The 19,934-nt window shown below is 34.1% G+C and overlaps 2 protein-coding genes across 3 annotated transcripts in view; both read left to right on the forward strand.

Annotated features, from left to right (window-relative positions):
• The window catches only part of LOC111687249, a 28,744-nt gene extending 12,393 nt beyond the window's left edge, over window positions 1-16,351 (forward strand). Inside the window, exons 2-8 of one of the 2 annotated variants that reach the window (XM_046955825.1) lie at window positions 8,714-10,146; window positions 11,361-12,507; window positions 12,568-12,700; window positions 13,175-13,653; window positions 13,717-13,816; window positions 13,884-15,448; window positions 15,509-16,351. In XM_046955825.1, coding sequence (XP_046811781.1) covers window positions 8,714-10,146; window positions 11,361-12,507; window positions 12,568-12,700; window positions 13,175-13,653; window positions 13,717-13,816; window positions 13,884-15,448; window positions 15,509-16,351 — 5,700 coding nt within the window. The remainder of the gene's footprint in view (window positions 1-8,713; window positions 10,147-11,360; window positions 12,508-12,567; window positions 12,701-13,174; window positions 13,654-13,716; window positions 13,817-13,883; window positions 15,449-15,508) is intronic. The other variant, XM_023449677.2, reaches the window with a different exon arrangement.
• A 15-nt stretch (window positions 16,352-16,366) lies between these two features.
• Window positions 16,367-17,918, forward strand: LOC111687250 (homeobox protein slou-like). Its single transcript, XM_023449678.2, has 2 exons — window positions 16,367-16,858; window positions 16,940-17,918. Exon 1 carries the CDS (start codon window positions 16,367-16,369, stop codon window positions 16,853-16,855), a length of 489 nt encoding a protein of 162 aa, XP_023305446.2. The 3' UTR covers window positions 16,856-16,858; window positions 16,940-17,918.
• The last annotated feature ends 2,016 nt before the right edge of the window (window positions 17,919-19,934 follow it).

A 19,934-nucleotide genomic window follows, 5' to 3' on the forward strand; every position in this document is an offset into this window, starting at 1 on the left:
AATACTAACAACAAGATAGATAGATATTCTTTTTAGTATTTTAAGCATAAAAAAAATTTTACACAATTACAACAACAAACACAACATCGATAAAAAAATAATAATAAATAACTAAAAAAAACAAAATAAATAAAATGAACAAGGCACAATAAAACAACAACAACAACAGCAGCAGCAAGAAAATAATAATACATTTTCTATTTGAGTGCTTTCTCTTCTTGATAAGCAAGTTTTCTTACTCTATTTTTAATTCAGCTTTTACCTCTGTTTACAGCAAAAACATTCTGCCAACGTTACACAGTTAATGCTGCTTGTGTTTTTGTTTTTTATTTTTCTTTTTTTTTGCAGTTTCTATGTAATAACATCTACCATGGCACACACACATACTTGCAATTACTTTACTTTGTTTTCTTATTTTGTTATTCCTGTTAACAATTTCGCCCCCCGTCCCCCTCTTACTCCTGCTGCTCCAACAAGCAACGTCTCTTTAAACGACTTACTCTCTTTATTTTATTTTTTTGCTTTTCATTTCTCTCACCATTTCATTTCAATCCATCCACCAATCCCTCCATTTATTTAATATGTGTACGTACGTACAGCTGCTGTGTTTCTGTGTTTCCTCTTTATTCTTAAGCTTCTTTTATCTCCCCACTAGTTTACCCCCACCTTGCTTCCCTTTTTTAGCCATTTCCCCCCTTCTATTAATTTTGTTTCGTCGTCGTAGTCTTCTTCTTCTTCTACTTCAATATTACAACTCTGAGCACACATAAGCCCGCAGCAATAAATTTAATTTGCTTTAATATAAATATAAAAAAAAAACAAAATAAAATAAAAAAATAAGAATAAAAAATGAAATAAAATATTATCGTATTTTTAGCCTGACATTTAGAGGTTAGCAACGACTTAGTAAAACACTATTTCTTTTTCTATTTTTGATGTAGAAATGTTTTCTATTCAAATCGAATGAAACTGTGAAACGAATTATTTTTTTGTTTTGTTAAAATAGACTTGTTTATTCCTTATTACCTTTCTAAACAGTCAACAGTCAAGTCTAAGGAATAATCAGTAACAAAGTCCATAGGGAATTTATTAAACAAATCCATAGAATAGTTCAGTAAATAGACAGGTTCGTAGTCTATAATTCAGTCCAATGAATATTACACAATATTCAATATAACATCGATTAGTCAAGTTGACTAGTCTATGAAGTAATCTTTGAACTAGTTTATGAACTAGTATATGAACTAGCTTTTTGACTGGTCAATAGATTAGCCCATTGACTAGTTTATAGACTGTTCGATGGAATAGTCTATAGACTGGCCGATGAAGACTGGTCGATGGACTAGTCTATAGACTGGCCGATGGAGTAGTTTATAGACTGGTCGATAGACTAGTCTATATACTGCTCAAAATACTAGTCTATAGACTGTTCGATGGACTAGTCTATGGACTGGCCGATGGAGTAGTCTATATACTGCTCAAAATACTAGTCTATAGACTGTTCGATGGACTAGTCTATAGACTGGCCGATGTAGTAGTCTATAGACTGGTCGATGGACTAGTCTATAGACTGCTCAAAATATTAGTCTATAGACTGTTCGATGGACTAGTCTATAGACTGGTCGATGGACTAGTCTTTAGACTGTTGTTTAGTCGGCCTTTTTATAGACCACTCCATCGAACAGTAAAAAGACTAATCCATTAACCAGTCTATAGACTAGTCCATCGATCAATCTATAGACTAGTCTATCGTCCAGTATATAGACTAATCCACCGACCAGTATATAGACTTGTCCTAGTCTTGAGTAGTCAATAGACTGGTCTATGGACTACTCTATAGACTGGCCGATAAACTAACCAATTGTCTTTGGAACACTCTTTGAACTAGTCTTTGAAAAAATAATCTTTGGACTGATCTATAGGCAACCCCGTGGCCTATAGATTAGACAATAAACTAGCTCATCGAATAGTCAATAAACTAGTCAATTGAGTAATCAGTATTCTAGACAAAAGACAAGTCAACACATACTAGATATCCTAGATCACATACACGTCAGTAGAATAGTCCTCATAGACTATATAGTAGACTATACTTTAGATCTGTATGTAAACTAGAACAAAGACTAGAACATTGATTTTTTACAAAGTCTATTCTATAGAATGGTTTACAGACTTGTCGATAGCCACATCCACAGATCTAGTTCATAGCCTAGCCCATAGATTTGTCAATAGGCTAGATCATATACTATTAAACGACGGATGTGTAATTCCATATAGACCTATATGAGGCACTAAAAAGAGCAGCTGAAACAATATGGCACGATCTTCAGTGATTCAAACTAAACGTGCATTCTTTTCAATTTTATAAAATCGTATTGTACAGTTTTCGGTTTTAACCTGTGTGGCACCCTTTTGCGGCTTTAGCTGGAGTGGCCTTGTTAGCTAACAAAGATCTCTTAATTTTTGTCCTAATGTTTATATAGTGGGTACCTGTACGGGCTTTATCCCCTTTTCGAAATCAGCACTTTTGAACCGCAAAAGCTAACTTCAAAACTTTAAAATTGATGAAACATATTCAGGATTCTCTGTTGTGAAATTTGTTAATGGAATTTTGTAAACATTAAACAGATGTTTCATACAAAATCAACTATTGTGAATAACTTGTTCATTACAAGTTCACGATAGCAGTTTTTAAAGGGAGCAAAATTTTCACTTCTATTGGCGATACTTTACGCCTATTCTATACATATTCTTTAATTGTGTGTAGGGTGATAATAAATATGTATAAATGTAAGTGTTTATGTAAAATATACTGTTGTATACATGTATGTGTGTATATAAAGGAATACATATTTGTTAACGTAGGTATGTATGTATGTACATATGTATGTGTATGCACATTTAACATCAGACATAAAATAAATGTTTAATGAAAATATAAATAAGAAATTAATTATATTTATTTATAATATACAGCTTATAATTAAACAAACAAAAAAACCTTTTTGAATGGAAATACATACATACACACATATAAACAAACAAACAAACAAACATTGAGTAGATAAATAGTAATAGTGAGTGTGTGAGCTTGGTTATTTTTTAATTAATAATATTGGGTTTTTTGTTGTTGTTGTTTTATTATTTGTTTTTATTTTATCTAAATTTATTTAAATTAAAAGAACATTTCAAATATTTTATGTAGCAATAAATGTCGAATTTTATTATAATTTAATTGAAATTAACAAATCGTTAATATGAGCGGCTTATAGAAACCGGTTTTATTGTATCAATTTAGGGTTGCTATAAAATCCAGATTTCGCTAAGAAAATAGTTTAAAAATCTTATTAATAGAATGTATTTTTAATTTACAATAATATTGTGGGATTTTGTAGTAACTTGAAAAAAGGATCTATTCGACATTAAAATATTAAACGTTTTTTACTCTTTTACTTTATATCGTAGTAAAAATCACAAATTTTGAAGTTAATAATACGATTTTAATGAAAATGTATACAGACGCAAGAAGTTTTATTAAAAACTTAGTAATCATTTTAAAATATACCGTTTTAACTGAATTTATTCAAAACTTTCGATCTATTAATGTAGAGTTCATTTCAAAATAATTTCTTAGCCAAAGAACAATAGCAACAAAATAAAATTAATTTAACTAAAATTCTTTAGTTAAAGACATAGTTTATTTTTAATAAAATTTTAATTTATTAAATAAATATCTAGAAATCTGGCAACATTTCTTTAAAATGTTTTTTTTTTTTAATTTATTATTATATTTTGTATACTTTAAATTTTGTTGTTGTATTCTTGTGCTGTTCTACAACAACAATGACGTTGATATTAAACTAACAACATACAATCATATAAACTTGTATTTGCTATGCAACTTAATATATCTTTGGTTATAACACTTAATAGACTAAATCAAAAATTATACTTTTAACAAAAATCACTTTTAAAAAAGAGAAAATGTCATGTTTACATGTATCCAAATCCGGTATCTGACTAACAGGCCTATTCTGAATAATAAAATAACTGGAAGTTTGTTCCCTTTCCTATACTTAAGCATGCAAAAGGAAAAATCCTACTGGATAATTATTGTTCATAATTGGCCTGTACTATATAGTTCTAGACTATAAAGTTTATAATTGTAAAAATTTAAGGAATATAAAATAGACTTAGGTCTTTATAGCTTGTAATCACAGATTGTTTGTATGGTTGTGTTTAAATGTTTATTATAGTTTAATACATATTTACATCTTACATACAGACAGTCGAATATATACTTACCCTGCAGTTCTAAAAATAGCCTAATATGTTCTATACTATAGTCTAGACTATAGTCTATACTATAGTCCAGACAGTAATCTATACTATAGTCCAAACTATAGTCCAAACTATAGTCCAAACTATAGTCCAAACTATAGTCCAAACTATAGTCCAAACTATAGTCCAGACTATAGTCCAAACTATAGTCCAGACTATAGTCCAAACTATAGTCCAGACTATAGTTCAAACTATAGTACAGACTATAGTCTATACTATAGTCCAGACTATAGTCTATACTATAGTCCAGACTATAGTCTATACTATAGTCCAGACTATAGTCTATACTATAGTCCAGACTATAGTCTATACTATAGTCCAGACTATAGTCTATACTATAGTCCAGACTATAGTCTATACTATAGTCCAGACTATAGTCTATACTATAGTCCAGACTATAGTCTATACTATAGTCCAGACTCTAGTCTATACTATAGTCCAGACTATAGTCTATACTATAGTCCAGACTCTAGTCTATACTATAGTCCAGACTCTAGTCTATACTATAGTCCAGACTATAGTCTATACTATAGTACGTACTATAGTCTATACTATAGTACGTACTATAGTCTATACTATAGTTTATATAGATAGATCAGAATAATGTATCCTGTATAATTTCTAATGTATTCTAAATATTTTCTTGGTCAAGACTACATTCTGTTCTAGACTCTTGTCTATTCTATATTCCTGGCTCTAGTCTAATCTAAAGACTAACAGTAGTCTGTTCTATAGTATTGACTATGCTTTGTTCTTTAGTAATTTCTTTGGTCCAAACTATAGTCCATCTTTAGTCCAGCTTATAGTAGTCTGATAATGTCTAACAGCTCCTGCTATTCGAAGTTCCATGTACAGCTGGGAATGTAATATGTATTCTGATAGCTTATTGTACATACATATATATAAATTAATAAAACCTATCTATGTAGATGTATTTGTTTATATACATTTATATATCTGAGCTAAAATGCATTCTACATGCTGCTTACATATAACCTCCTCCACCTCCTCTTCTGCAGCAAATACTGCTTTTATACAAATATACAATCATACATACATTCATATATATTTTTTCTTCTTCTCGTTCTTCATGTTTATAATATACAATAAGCAGTAAGAACAGCGGCAACACAACTACAGAAAAAGAGAGAGAAAAAAAAATAAGCAACTACAACAACATCTGCAGCAATGGCAGCAACAACAATGAAACAAGTACAACAACTTGCTACAATAATAAAAACAAGTACACAAATTTTACATGTGTACTTGTGTATATTTTTTTTAATTTTTGTTGTTTTTTTCTGTTGTGTATATTTTTGTAGTAAAGAAAAACAACAGAAACAGAAACAACAGAAAAACAACAACTACACAAACTTGAATAATTTACCCAGGCTACGAACGAACGAACAAACTCTAGTTAGTGTTAAATGTATAGGGAAGGGAAAGGGAGGAGAATCGGGGGAGGTAAGATATGAGGTAAAATACATAGGAGATGTAAGAATAAGAAGAGAGGTTGGTTGGTAAAGAGAAGAAATAACAAAAATTCAAAATCCAATGAAAATAACAAAATTTACGAGATACAACGGAGCACATTGTACGGTGAAATAAAATATATTGTAAAAAATAAGAAAAAAGTCGAAGAAGAAAGGAATATAGTAATTAGATTTCTAAAGTCCAAACTTAAGTCTATTCTAAAGTCCTAACTAAAGTCTATTCTAAAGTCCTGACTAAAGTCCCGACTATCGTCTATTCTAAAGATTAGATTATAGGTTATTCTATAGTCTAGACAATACTCTGTTCTGTAGTTTAGACTTAGGTCAGGTCCACGCTATAGTCTTATGTGTAGTCCAGACTTTAGTAAGCATATTCTATAGTTCATTTATACTATGAGCCTTTCAATAATATAAACTGTAGTCGTTTCTATAGTCCAGATTTTAGCCTAGTTCTAAAGTTTAAACTTTAGTCCGTTCTACAGTTTAGACAATAGCATATTCTAAAGTTCAGACTTTATGTCTGTTCTATAGGCCAGGCTTTAGTGTTATTCTTATGTACAGACTTTAGTCTATTCTACATTCCAGACTATAGCCTATTTTATAGTTCTGACTTGGACCCATTCTAAAGTACAGATTTCTATAGCCCAGGCATTAGTCTATTCTAAAGTCCCAACTATAGGTTATTTTATAGTCTAGACAATAATCTGTTCTATAATTTAGACGACAGTCAGGGCCACGCTTGAATTTTATGACCAAAATTAAGTGGACTATAGAACAGACTACCGTCTATACTATAGAATGGGCCATGGTATGGACTTTGAAAATGCCTACAGTCTAGGTTATTTTATATAGTCCATACTATGGCCCATTCTATAGTATAGACGGTAGTCTGTTCTATAGTCCAGTCTTTGGTCTATTCTAAGGTACACACTTTAGTCAATCTAAAGTCCAGGCTACAGCCTGTTTTATAGTTTTGACTTGAGTCTATTTTAAAGTCCAGGCTACATACAGCCTGTTTTATAGTTTTGACTTGAGTCTATTATAAAGTACAGGCTTTAGTCTATTCTTAAGTCGAGACTATTGTTTATTCTATTGTCTAGACTATTCTAAAGACTAGCCTATAGGATATTCTAAAGACTAACCTATTGTCTAGAATTTAATCTCTTCTATTATCTGATACAGACAAACTACCTCATACTATAGACTATAGTCAAGAATTAAGTCTATTCATACCAGGCGTTCATCCACAAGGAGGAAGGGGAAATTTTCTACACCCACCTCCACAAACGCTTGGGCTGGATCCGCGGCTGGCCCATAGCCTAAACTCTAGTCTATTCTATGGGCTGTTCTATAGTCTAGACAACGATTTTTTTCTATAGTCTGAATATTCTGAATAACTATTTCTACAGTGTTATTAACCCACTGTAGTTACATTACACTTTAAGAAATAAGAGATAAATATGATATTGAAATGGATTACAAAATATTTATGTACACAACAACTTTTCAATAAATTCTGTAGGAGAGTGGGTGGTTCTATGGATGGATGATGGTGCATGGTTTGCAACTAATTTGTTTTTGTTGATATTGTTGCGGCAATACTAGTATTAGTTAGTTCAAAAAGCTTATTTTCTGAGTGTATCTATGAGTGTAAGAAATTATTATTGTTGTGTAGTGTTGTAGTGTAGTAGTGGTATGCCTGAAGCGGAACTAGATAAACCTAAGCAGAGCCCCAATATACTAACAAACAAATAAACATACATACTTTCGTATATAGTAGTATATCTGTACAACTACGTTGTTGTACGTTGTATCTATGTATCTGAACTTATATCATTCATTAAACTGCGCAGCTAAACAAAATTTTTTTTGCTGCTTTTGCCGCAACTACACATTTTACACATAGAAACAAAATAATATTCATACAGAGTTATCTACATACATATGTATATATGTATATTAGTTTTTTTGTGTGTCTGTATGTGTGTGTGTGTGTGTGTATGTAACTACTATCCTAAGCTTGACTTCAACGTTACTAACGTTTAAAATGTTTAATAGATTGATATATGGGGGAAAAGTGGCACAAATTAAATTTCAGCTTGCTTCGTTCGTTCATATTGTTGTTTTTGTTTTTCTATATATTTTGTTATATTTTTTTTCATCTGCTGCCATCTTTTTCTTAAAATAATTTGTTTTTGTATTAATTTTAAAATAGTTTTTGTGCAGTTTCTTTGTATACAAGATATTGTAAGATGCTTTGAAAGAATTAGTTTAGTCGGTTTATTTATATTATTTTTCTTAAAAAAAATATCAAAAAAGATAAAAAATTATATGTAATTTTGTTAAAACTTTAGTAAAATTGTAATTAAAAAAACGTATTTTAAGTTTAATAAATAAGTAAGTAATTAAATGTAAATTCAAGGATATAAGCTTTGTTAAATCGGTCTTAAAATCGTTACAACAGTGGTATTAATGTGTTATTTTTTCGATGGAAAAAAGTGAATTTTTGGCTTAAAGTGAAATGTGTTTTAAAAGCAAAATTTGATTTTTAATTATGAAATTTTTCTTGGATTTTATACCTTACACCACTTTAGTGGGTGCTGATCTTTGTAACATACAAAAAATATTCGTCCTATATCCACCTTAAAGTATACCAATCGGCTTAGAATCATTTTCTAATTCGATAAAGCTATATCCGTCCGTTTGACTGGCAGTCCATGTAAATTATAAAACAGACTATATTCTGGACTATAGAACATGTTTTAGCCTGTACTATAAAACAATCATAATTTATAAACAATATTCAATTACTATTAATAAAAATAACTAATAAATAAATTTAACATTGTTTTTTCTTAATCTTCTTTCATTCTCATCAGGTGGATCAAACATTAAATTGTCTAGAAAAGTTTGATGCCGTATCACGTTGCGATGCTTTACACTATTTGCTAAGGAATCTCAAATATAAATATCCCGAAGCGTGTGAACAAGTCATACCTAATATATTTCCACAAACAGCAGCACTTACGGACAACAAAAAACATTTACAATTGCTGTTAGCACCCAAAAAAGAGGAGGAATGTATTAAGAATGAAGATGAAAATGCTTCGACTGATTTGAATCAGAATTTCGAGAAAATCCTCTGTAAAGAGGAGTTTATGTGCCTGGATGAAGACGATAATGCATATGCGGATGATGCTGATAATGAGAATTCATCGTCGTTGAGTAAACGTGTACGTTATGCTAATAGTAATGTGGCAAGAGGTGCATTAAGAACAGCAGCGGGAAGTGCGTCGTCTATAGTACAGCAGACGGTTGGTGATCCATTGGATTTGATACCCTCATCGGTGATACACGCCCGACGTCTTGGTAGAATAGCAACGGCCGATGCTGAGGCTGATGAAAGTAATAGTTTAGATGCTATAGGTTCAGAAAATTCTCTTAAACGATCGCGTAGACGTGCTTTTGGTTTTAATGCGGCGGGACGCAATACTTTTGGTAAATTAAATCCTCAAACGTCACGTTTATTGTTGGTGGGCGAAAAGCTACAGCGTGTTTCTCGTTTAGGCGAGGGTTATGTTTTCCATCCGGATACTGAGTTTACGGTACGTTTTCACTACAGTTCACAAGAGTTAAGTATACGAGTGTTCAAAGAACAATTTCGTTTATATTTAAAATCGGCCTTGAAACGTCACGATAAAGAATTCTTAAAAGAATTCCAACGTGAATTCGTGTTTAATGGCCGCTTGTTGGGCACAACGCCACCCAAACATGTTTTGGAAAAGCTAAGAGCCGAACGTTTAGAAGAATGGCAGCAACAAAAATTACGTAAACAACAACTGCAATTGCAGCAGCAACAATTACAATTGCAGCAGCAGCAGCAACAACAACAACAGCAGCAACATCATCAAATGATGTTGATGCAACAGAGAAGACGTATCTTAGCTGGTTCTATGTCAGCATCTGGTAATGCCTATGATTCCGAAATGGAATTCGAATTAGAAACTGAATCTCAATTGTCCTCAGCATCGCAAGAGATTATGAAATTTGAAGAAGTTATTGATGAGGGCGTGGGCCCTGGTCGGCTAATTGATGGTCTGGTAATGGAACCAGAAATGGATGATGTTATTGGTGGTGGCAGCGGTGCTAGTGTAAGCGGCAGTAGTAATAGTTCTGGTGGCAATGGTCTAGACACCTTGCCCAATGATTTAGCTACTAACGATAGCGCGTCCACATTTGTTGGAAATAGTGCAAGCGGACCGGTAGGAGGTCCAACATTTAAAAATCATTTAACGCAACAGCAGCAGCATGGGTGAGTGAACATTTTATATTTTAAACTTCAGTCTAGACTATAGACTAGAATACAGACTAAGCTAGAGTCTAGACTATAGACTAAACTAGAGGCTAGACTACGACTCGACCATAGACTAGACTATAGACTAGACTATAGCCTAGACTATTGACTAGACTATTGACTAAACTATAGACTAGACTATAGGCTAGAATATAGACTAGACTATAGAATAGACTATAGACTAGACTATAGACTAGACTATAGACTAGACTATAGACTAGACTATAGACTAGACTATAGACTAGACTATAGACTAGACTATAGACTAGACTATAGACTAGACTATAGACTAGACTATAGACTAGACTATAGACTAGACTATAGACTAGACTATAGACTAGACTATAGACTAGACTATAGACTAGACTATAGACTAGACTATAGAATAGACTATAGACTAGACTATAGACTAGACTATTGACTAGACTATTAACTAGACTACTGACTAGAATATTGACTAGACTATAGACAGACCATAGACTAGACTATAGACTATACTATAGACTAGACTATAGATTAGACTATAGAATAGACTATAGATTAGACTATAGATTAGACTATAGATTAGACTATAGATTAGACAATAGACTAGACTATATACTAGACTATAGACAAGACTATAGACTAGACTATTGACTAGATTATAGACTAGACTATAGACCAGAATATAGACTAGACTATAGAATAGACTATAGACTAGACTATAGATTAGACTACAGATTAGACTATAGACTATACTATAGAATAGACTATAGACTAGACTATAGACTAAACTATAAACTAGACTATAGACTACACTATAGACTAAACTATAGAATAGACTATAAACTAGACTATAGACTAGACTATAGACTAGACTATAGACTAGACTATAGACTAGACTATAGACTAGACTATAGACTATAGACTAGACTATAGACTACACTATAGACTAGACTATAGACTAGACTATAGACTAGACTATAGATAGACTATAGACTAAACTATAGACTAGACTATAGACTAGACTATAGACTAGACTATAGACTAGACTATAGATTAGACTATAGACTATATACTAGATTTTAGACTAGACTATAGACTTGACTGTAGACAAGACTATATATTAGACTATAGACTGGACTATCTATATCTATTTTTTTAATATTAATATTATTTTAACGCTTTTTCAGACCCAACAACACACTTTTAATGAACGGCCTTACAACATCAATTGCCAACAATGTCATTGCTAACAACATTAATCAGCAACAACAGCAGGAGGCAAATACACAAAAACAACAGCAACAACAGTTACAGGCTACAACCCAAGGTAATAATAGCCTACCGAATATGGCTTCCAAGGAGCAACAACTACATCCACAGCATCAGCTGCAATATCATCCACAAATAATTTCAAATCAACAACTACAACAACCCCACAATCATAAAGTGGGTCTATTGAATGACAAACAACAACCGCACCATGTTAATAATCTAATGAATAATATGGGACAACCGCCAAATCAACAGCAGCAGCCCCACTTCCAACATCAGGCTCAACAACAGCAGCAGCAGCAACGTTTTATGATGCAGCAGCAACAGCAAAATCACTATAATTCCCATATGCCGCAACAGAATCATCCGTTAGCCATGATAGGCGGCATGATGGAATCGGCCAATCAACAACATCAACAGCAAATGCATCAACAACGTATGCAACTAAATGCTTCCAATAACATGATAAATAGTATTGATAATATTCTGGGTGGTGGTGCCGCTGGACCAACAGGCAATAAACTGACACCCCCACCACCACATGGTGGTAGTGGGGAAAATTTGCAATATATGCAACAACAGCAATTGCCTCCTCATATGCAAAATTTACCACCGCAACAGCAGCAACATATTTTAATGCAACAGCAGCAGCAACAACAGCAAAACCTCTTAGGTGGACCAACCACTCCCACATCTAGCCTGGGCTTAATGGCAAATTCATCTAGCACTCCTACGGGCAATTCTTCCGCTAATGCCTCCTTCGAACACGATGATGAAGGTCTCTCCCATGACGAAGATGATGAAGATCATGAAAATGATACAAATGATGGCATGGAACCCAAACAACAGCTTATAGATGGTGGTAGTAGTAGCAGTACTTCATTACAGGCTCCCTCTGGTGCTGGCAACGCCAGTACGCCTGGTACGAAAAAAGAAAAACCCAGTTATAATTGCCTATTGTGTCCCAAGTCATATCGTAAACGTAAATCATTACTGGATCATTATAAAATACATCCGGGTTACTGTCATGACTGTGGTAAACCCAATGGTACCTCATTAGAGGTAAGTTTGACAACCATTTAAAAAAAAACTTTTAATGAAATTAATTTCTTTCAATTACAGGAAATAATACATCACAATCGTACAGTACATGCTAAGGAATTTCCATTTGTCTGTGAAACGTGTGGTGAATCGTATTCACGGCGTCAACAGTTTCATGCCCATGTTGAATCTCACAACAAGAAGGAATTCAAAAGTGAGTTTGTGTCAAGAATCGTTACCGATGTTTAACATGAATTAAATAGTAAATTTCCGATAAAACAAACAAAAACAAATAACACACCCATTCAACAACAATAATTTTATGTTTTACATTTAGTTTCAGTTTTCATTTGACCAATTTACAACTATTCCCTGTATTATGTATAATTTCTTAAAATACAAAATTCTAATTGTGTTCTTTCATCTTCTTGAAGAGGGCATATGTGTATAAGTTTGTCATTCTGTTTTGTGTTAATACATGTCTATCAAATTTAAAAAACCCCAGATAACTGCGAGATCTAAATCTTCAGTAATTCTCTCAGTTACGCTTACGATCATAGACGAATAGCACTAAAATACACTAGATAGATACATTGATACAAATGTGGTTGTGAATTGGACAAATATGTATATAACTTTTTCAACTCCTTTTGTAAGTTAATAAAAGAGTATATTTATTTACATGTAGATATTGTTTCTGTTTCACTAGCTTATTCCTGTATCGAATGTGGCCAAAAGTTCCCCCACAAGAAACTACATCAACAGCATTTGGATGATACTGGTCACAAGGCTGACGGTGCTATTTGTGAAGTCTGTGGTGATGAGTTCGCATCCAAAAATGCCTTGTATCAGCATATCATACGTGTTCACAAAAAGGATAACTTTTTCGAATGTCACATTTGTCAGAATCGCTTTACGCTCAAGGCGAATTTGGAACGTCATGTACAATTGCACACGGAAATAAAACGAACATATGTTTGTGATTTGTGCGGTTCTTCCTATTTTACATATCCAGCTTTAAAAGATCATTATAGTAATGCTCATACCGATGCCTCCGAGTGCAAATGTACATTGTGTGGCAAACGTTTTGGTTCGGTGAAATCGCTGCAACGTCATTTGCCATCACATTCGGAGGAGAGGCCACACTGTTGTTGTTATTGTGATCAGGTAAGTCTTTAGAAAATTAAATATTAATATAAATTGATATGTTAATCTTAAATTGCTTTTTAGACTTTCAAATGGAAAACTCATCTAGTGCGTCACAAGCAAACGGTACATGGCAATCAACCATCGCCCAAAAAAGTAAAACGCTTCTCGAAAGAAGGAGATGGTAAGTGTTTTTTTAAGTTTTTCTTATTAATAAACAACTAATAATACTTCTTTTTAATTATTAACAGAGTTAGTCCCACTAGCTGATGAGCCTGGGCCTCCCCCGGCTAAAGTTGCTAAAAAATCGAATGCTAGTAAACCAAAACAGCAAACGACTCCCACTCCACCAATCCAACAGCAGCAGCAACAACAAAAGATGGGTGCTATAGCTACGCCGCCACCTCTTTCCACTACACCGGGCACATCATCATCATCACAGCAAGATCCCTTCAATGCTGCCATCATATCGAACAATAGTTCTCAGTCTTCAACAGCCTCAACATCACAGCACTCACTGCAGTCTAGTGAATCCCAACCGAATTCCATGTACAGTCAAAACTTCAGTGCTGAAAAGTTGCTAGGACAACATACACAACAGCAGCCGCAACAGCCACCACAACAACAACAGATACTGACTGCACATAATGCACAACCGCAGTCACACCCGCTTCCACAGCAGCAAAGACCAACACCACCTCCCCATTCACATGCACAGCAACAGCCACCACAACAACCACCACCACAACAGCAACAACAACAGCCACCACCACCACATCATCGTCACACGCCCAATAGTCATACACCCGATAATAATTTGCCACGTATTAATAGTTTTGGGGGTGGTGGACCCTCACAGCCTGAGACACAATTTCATTTTGAGCAAAGTGCCGCTGGCGGCCAAACTTCGAATATAACAAATCCAGGTGCTTATCCACAACATCAAATTATCAATCAGTATCAGCAGCAACATCATCAACAGTTGCAACAGCAAGCTGCTCAACAGCAACATATGCGTAGTCATACACCACAAAGTCCACATCATCATGTACAGCATCAACAACATTTTCCATCACCACATCAGCAACACATGCAGAGTGCTGCTGCTGCTGCTCAACAGCATCAACAACAATTGCACCATCATCAGCAAATGATGCATCAACAACAATTGCAACAGCAACAACACCAACAACAACAGCAGCCCCATCAAAGGCAACATAATCAGCAACGTTCACCACATCCTCACCAAACACCAACACAACAATTACAGCAGCAACATCAACAACCCATGCATTCACCACAACATGTGCGTTTGCAATCACCAGCTCCCCAAGCTCATACCCCACAACCTCATACACCACAACCGCAACAACAACAACCAACCGCACCACAACAACAGCAGCAACAACAACCTCAACAACAACAGCCAGCATCAGTTGCTGCAAATCATCAGCAACAACAATATACTACTGATGCTTGGGGTAATATTAATTTTGTTGGTCATCCCTCGAATGCCAGTAATCATCAGCAGCAACAACAACAACAGCAGCAGCAACAAAATAATGCAACAAATTTGCCAGGTGATAAAGACAATCCCAATAAATTCTATATTGTTGATTCTTCAGAGTTTCTGGGTCTTCCAATGAATGTCGCTGGCGGCAATACACCAGGTGTGGCAGAAACCAACCAACAATTAACTAATGCTCAGCAACAACAACAGCAGCAGCAAACACCCATGGTTGCTAATAAACCTCCCCAACAGCAGCAGCAACAACAACAAGAGCCAAATATTGGCGGTGATCTAATGAGTTTTCAGGTAATTCGAAATTTAATAAAATATTTTGTACAATATAATAATTATTCTTTAATCCAATAGAACATGTGGCCACAAGCAAATCAGCCTACTAATCAAATGGCCTACAGTGCAAATGGTGCCCAACAACAGCAACAACAACAGCAGCAACAACAGCAACAGCCTCAAACCCAACAACAAGGTGCTTCCCAACAACCTACACCCACTGTGGCAAGTGTGGCTACCACAGATCCTCATAACTACAACAATATCGGCAGTATTTTAACGAATCTCATTGATAATAATCCAAATCCCATGGAATATAATTTCGAATTAATGCAACAACAACAGCAGGCTTCAGGTGGAAGTGGTACAGCAACACCAGTGGGAGCGCAACAAGCACAACAACAGCAATCGCAACAAACACCATTGGGGGTACAGCATCACCAACAGCAGCAACATCAACCTTCTGCTGTGGCAGCCGCGGCATATGGTTTACAGCCTACACCAGGAGCCAGTGGTCTAATACGTCATGCTGGTGTTTATGGGGCTCCTTCTTCTCTATACGATCCTCACCATCATCCGGCTCATCATCCTTCCACATTGGCCGAAATGAATGAACAGCAAAAGAATAGTTTCCAGCCCTATCATCCACATGCGGGGTTACAGCCACATGCTCATGCCTTAGGGGGCCATCCCTTAGCGCCTACTGCTCATCATCCGTTGGCGGCTGCTTCACATCTTTTACCACCTCCCCCACCCCATGCCGGACATCATGTTTATGATCGTGGTGGTTACCCTGTCTTGGGCGGTGGAGTTGATGAAGCTAAAGCCGTTCTACCACCTATTAGCGATTATATGCATCACATGCAGCAGCAACATGTACAACAACCCGATTTATTGTATTATCCGGTGAAGAATGACTGACATTTCAAATAGGTCATGCCACCTGGTGGGGCTGGAAATAATCAAAGTGCGTCATCGTCTTCGACGAGAGGTCAAGTCTATCATCATGGACTACCACCGCCTCCCACCTCTCATCATCAGCATCATCCACATCATCAGTATGCTGCACAAAACCCAACGGCGCATCAGTTCTCATATCACCATCCACATCACCTGCAACAGCAGTATCAAAGGGGAAAGCCAACAACTGGCGTCAATCCACATCATCCACATCCAGCACATCCCCATCCACCTCACCACCATGGTCATGGCCATACACCACCACATACACAGTCTGAACTCTTGCACTGGTGGCCACCACCGTCATCTGCACCAGTACCTCCTCCCTCCTCAATGTCTCTATCACAGGCAAGTGCCGTCTCAACATCGGCCGCATCAGCTGCTTCACAATCTTCAACTTCTTCAACTGCATCTTCTGCAACGACAACAACTACAAAAACTAAGAGAGGCGATGTTTTATTTTAAATTGTAAGTTTTTTATTATTATATTATTTCTTTTCTTTTTCTTTCATTTCATTTCATTTTTTTCTCTCTGTATTTAAAAATTAGATTAATTTAGTCTTTAAGTAAATAGAAACGACGACAAACAACTACATAGGAAACAAAAGGACAAAATTAATGAAATTATATTGTGTGTATGTATTAATATTTAAAAAAAGGATGTAAAAATTGTAAGAAGTTTTTACGAAACAAAATCAATTTGTTTCCCTGGTTTTTTGTGATGAACTTTGTTAAAGGTATATGGAAAATATCTTATGTTTTTAGATATTTATTATTTTATCTGTTATAGGAGAAATAATTAAGAATTGAAACTATTCAAATGAAATTGTTTAATTTCGATTTATTTTCTTTTAAGTTTTAATTTTCACTTAAATGAAATTGTTTAAAAATATTATTATCATTCCATAAAACCATTCATATTCACTTTCTTAATTGAACTCTGTTTCAATATCTATGATGGAAATTTTATTTTCAACTTTGTGTAATTTTCATATTTGTTTTAAATCATAATATTTCTCTTCTAGATGTTGAACAAAGAAGTTTTTTTTTGGAATTTTTCTTTAATATTTTCCTTTATTCAAATTGCTATTATTTTATTTTGTTTGACTTTTGGTTTTGAATCTGTTACAACTTGAATGATGGAAAATATCCTAATCCTAATTTCAAATGTATTTTAAAGAAAAATTTTATAAATTCACACAAAAAATTTCTTAAAAACATTCGAATTTATTGTAATTTAATTTTATCTAGAATACATAGTGAATGCTTTTGTGGAATGATGACAAAGGACTTAATATTTTTAAATAATTCTTGTTCGACCACTAATTTGTAAAACAAACATATTTCTGAGATTTTCAAAAAATATACCGTCTCTCACCTGGCGATACAGCTGCCGAAAGTGTTACTCAGAACATTCTGGAGCAAAGATTCAACTGTAGTCAAAACTGTAGACTACATTATAGACTAGACTATGGACTATAGACTAGACTAGACTATAGACTAGACTATGGACTATAGACTAGACTATAGACTAGACTATAGACTAGACTATAGACTAGACTATAGACTAGACTATAGACTAGACTATAGACTAGACTATAGACTAGACTATAGACTAGACTATATAGACTAGACTATAGACTAGACTATAGACTAGACTATAGACTAGACTATAGACTAGACTATAGACTAGACTATAGACTAGACTATAGACTAGACTATAGACTAGACTATAGACTAGACTATAGACTAGACTATAGACTAGACTATAGACTAGACTATAGACTAGACTATAGACTAGACTATAGACTAGACTATAGACTAGACTATAGACTAGACTATAGACTAGACTATAGACTAGACTATAGACTAGACTATAGACTAGACTATAGACTAGACTATAGACTAGACTATAGACTAGACTATAGACTAGACTATAGACTAGACTATAGACTAGACTATAGACTAGACTATAGACTAGACTATAGACTAGACTATAGACTAGACTATAGACTAGACTATAGACTAGACTATAGACTAGACTATAGACTAGACTATAGACTAGACTATAGACTAGACTATAGACTAGACTATAGACTAGACTATAGACTAGACTATAGACTAGACTATAGACTAGACTATAGACTAGACTATAGACTAGACTATAGACTAGACTATAGACTAGACTATAGACTAGACTATAGACTAGACTATAGACTAGACTATAGACTAGACTATAGACTAGACTATAGACTAGACTATAGACTAGACTATAGACTAGACTATAGACTAGACTATAGACTAGACTATAGACTAGACTATAGACTAGACTATAGACTAGACTATAGACTAGACTATAGACTAAGACTATAGACTAGACTATAGACTAGACTATAGACTAGACTATAGACTAGAAACACTATAGACTAGACTATAGACTAGACTATAGACTAGACTATAGACTAGACTATAGACTAGACTATACGATAGACTATACTATAGACTAGACTATAGACTAGACTATACGATAGACTATACTATAGACTAGACTATAGACTAGACTATAGACTAGACTATAGACTAGACTATAGACTAGACTATAGACTAGACTATAGACTAGACTATAGACTAGACTATAGACTAGACTATAGACTAGACTATAGACTAGACTATAGACTAGACTATAGACTAGACTATAGACTAGACTATAGACTAGACTATAGACTAGACTATAGACTAGACTATAGACTAGACTATAGACTAGACTATAGACTAGACTATAGACTAGACTATAGACTAGACTATAGACTAGACTATAGACTAGACTATACGATAGACTATACTATAGACTAGACTATAGACTAGACTATAGACTATACTACAGACTAGACTATAGACTATACTACAGACTAGACTATAGACTGGACTATAGAGTAGACTATAGGCTAGACTATAGACTAGACTATAGACTATACTACAGACTAGACTATAGACTAGTCTATAGACTAGACTATCGACTAGACTATAGACTAGACTATAGACTAGACTATAGACTAGACTATAGACTAGACTATAGACTAGACTTTAGACTAGACAATAGACTAGACTATAGTATAGACTAGACTATAAACTACACTGAAGACTTGTCCATAATCTAGATTATAGACTCGACTGTATAACAGGATTGATATAGTGTGGCTTATAGAATAGACTCTAATCTAGACTATAACCTTGACTAAAGAATTGAATAGACTCTAGTAAAGACTTTAGTCTTTACTCAAGAATAGACTATAGTTTGCACTACAGAATAGACTAAAGTGGCAAGTACTTAAAACAAGTTTATAAGTTAAAAAAAAGTAAACATTTCTTAGCTATTAAAACCATCTCAAAAGGAATATGTGTCCTTGATCATTTTCTTGAAATTATGACAATGGTCTTGCGAAATTCTCAAGTTTCTATAAAAATAATTTCACTTAAATAGTTTAATTTTTTCCTATACCAAATAAAATAATTTTAAAAGGACTTCTTTAAGACAAAAATATAT

The sequence above is a fragment of the Lucilia cuprina genome, chromosome 6, assembly GCF_022045245.1.
Source record: "Lucilia cuprina isolate Lc7/37 chromosome 6, ASM2204524v1, whole genome shotgun sequence".
In the NCBI taxonomy this organism is placed as follows: Eukaryota; Metazoa; Arthropoda; class Insecta; order Diptera; family Calliphoridae; genus Lucilia; species Lucilia cuprina.